Source organism: Herpailurus yagouaroundi, unplaced genomic scaffold, assembly GCF_014898765.1.
Source record: "Herpailurus yagouaroundi ecotype Mexico unplaced genomic scaffold, PumYag 96670, whole genome shotgun sequence".
In the NCBI taxonomy this organism is placed as follows: Eukaryota; Metazoa; Chordata; class Mammalia; order Carnivora; family Felidae; genus Herpailurus; species Herpailurus yagouaroundi.
In genome coordinates this window covers 1-1,284 of record NW_024421423.1, presented here as the reverse complement: position 1 = coordinate 1,284, position 1,284 = coordinate 1, and the positions used below count along the sequence as shown (strand labels likewise).

Here is a 1,284-nt window from a genome sequence, read left to right as displayed (position 1 = left end):
CAAGCCTGGACACAGACACCAGAACAAATACTTGACAAGGAGATGGAGGCTTGGAGTTCCCAGGGGGACACAGCTGGAGACACACAGATCCCACAGTCTGACAGGGAGAAGGTGGTGATAATGGACAACATGCAGTCACCAATACACTGGCCCACGTGGCCACACATGATCTTTACCCCTGACAGTCAGCATGGCCGATGTCCTCTCCTGCCCGCACACACACGAGTACTCCCCGGCATCCTCCATGGCCACCCCACGGATCTCCAGCTCACACATGTTTCCGTCCTGCCTCAGGCTGACTCTGTCTCCAACTCTGAGGGTCGCGGACCCCTTCTTCCACTCCACAGGGGATGCCTTGCTTAACTCGCAGTGTAGCTTTGCCGTGGCCCCTTCCATGGCCTCTTCCTTTCTCAGGCTCTTTGTGAACTTGGCGGGCATGGCTGGGGATGGTCAGAAAGACACAGACACAATCACAGTCTCTGAACACATGGATAAGACAAGACACTAACAGCACAGAAAAGACACAAACCAAACTAGACATGCGCCATGTGCTTGCTGGGTGTGCCAAGCACACACTGTGGGTTGTGGCTTCCCTCAGACTGGCTTATGTACAGCGTGGCCGTGGCCTCTTGACGGTTCATCAAGCCTCATACTTTGTATGACTCTGGCTAGCATGGCTGGAGAGTCGGACACAGAATGGAGAATTGTTGAGGGCAGGACACAGTAGCACAGAGGACAAGACAGACTCCCAGGGACAACAGAACTAGCAGGGACTGAGAGGTCAAAAGTGGCCTGGATGCTGACTTCTCCTGGTTCATACAACCACCCAGGGAAGGGGAGACATTTCACGAAGTAACAGTGGAGGGTGACATCAGAGAATGTGGGAGAGAAAGAACGTGAACATGGAATGAGTGCACATGGACATCTCGAGTCACTTGGACACTAGATCACAGCTCTGCTTGGCCACACACAGTCTTTACCCCTGACGGTCACCGCGGCTGACGTTCTCTCCTGCCCGCACACACACGAGTACTCCCCGGCATCTGCCATGGCCAGGTCACGGATCTCCAGCTCACACACCGTCCCATCCTGTCTCAGGCTCACTCTGTCCCCGGCTCTGAGGGTCTCAGACCCCTTCTTCCACTCCACGGGGACCGCCTTGCTCAGCTCACAGCGCAGCGTGGCCGTGGCCCCTTCCGTGGCCTCTTCCTTCCTCAGGCTCTTTGTGAACTTGGCGGGCAGGGCTGGGGAGAGCCAAGGATCAGGAGGACTCCAGGCTGTCTC

General features: G+C 56.2%; 1 protein-coding gene across 1 annotated transcript; it reads right to left on the bottom strand.

Annotated features, from left to right (window-relative positions):
• Positions 1–120: 120 nt before the first annotated feature.
• Positions 121–1,276, bottom strand: LOC121026413 (obscurin-like). The gene is made up of 2 exons (XM_040469274.1): positions 981–1,276; positions 121–440 (listed from the first exon to the last, which is right to left on the bottom strand). The coding sequence occupies exons 1-2, from the start codon at positions 1,048–1,050 to the stop codon at positions 136–138; spliced, it is 375 nt and encodes a 124-aa protein (XP_040325208.1). The 5' UTR covers positions 1,051–1,276; the 3' UTR covers positions 121–135.
• Positions 1,277–1,284: the final 8 nt, after the last annotated feature.

Excerpts from the sequence above, each read along its gene's own strand:
- LOC121026413 (XM_040469274.1), bottom strand. The coding sequence starts at position 1,050 with ATGGCAGATGCCGGGGAGTACTCGTGTGTGTGCGGGCAGGAGAGAACG. Across the intron at positions 441-980 it reads AGCCGCGGTGACCGTCAGGG|CCATGCCCGCCAAGTTCACA; the intron begins GTAAAGACTGTG and ends GACCATCCCCAG.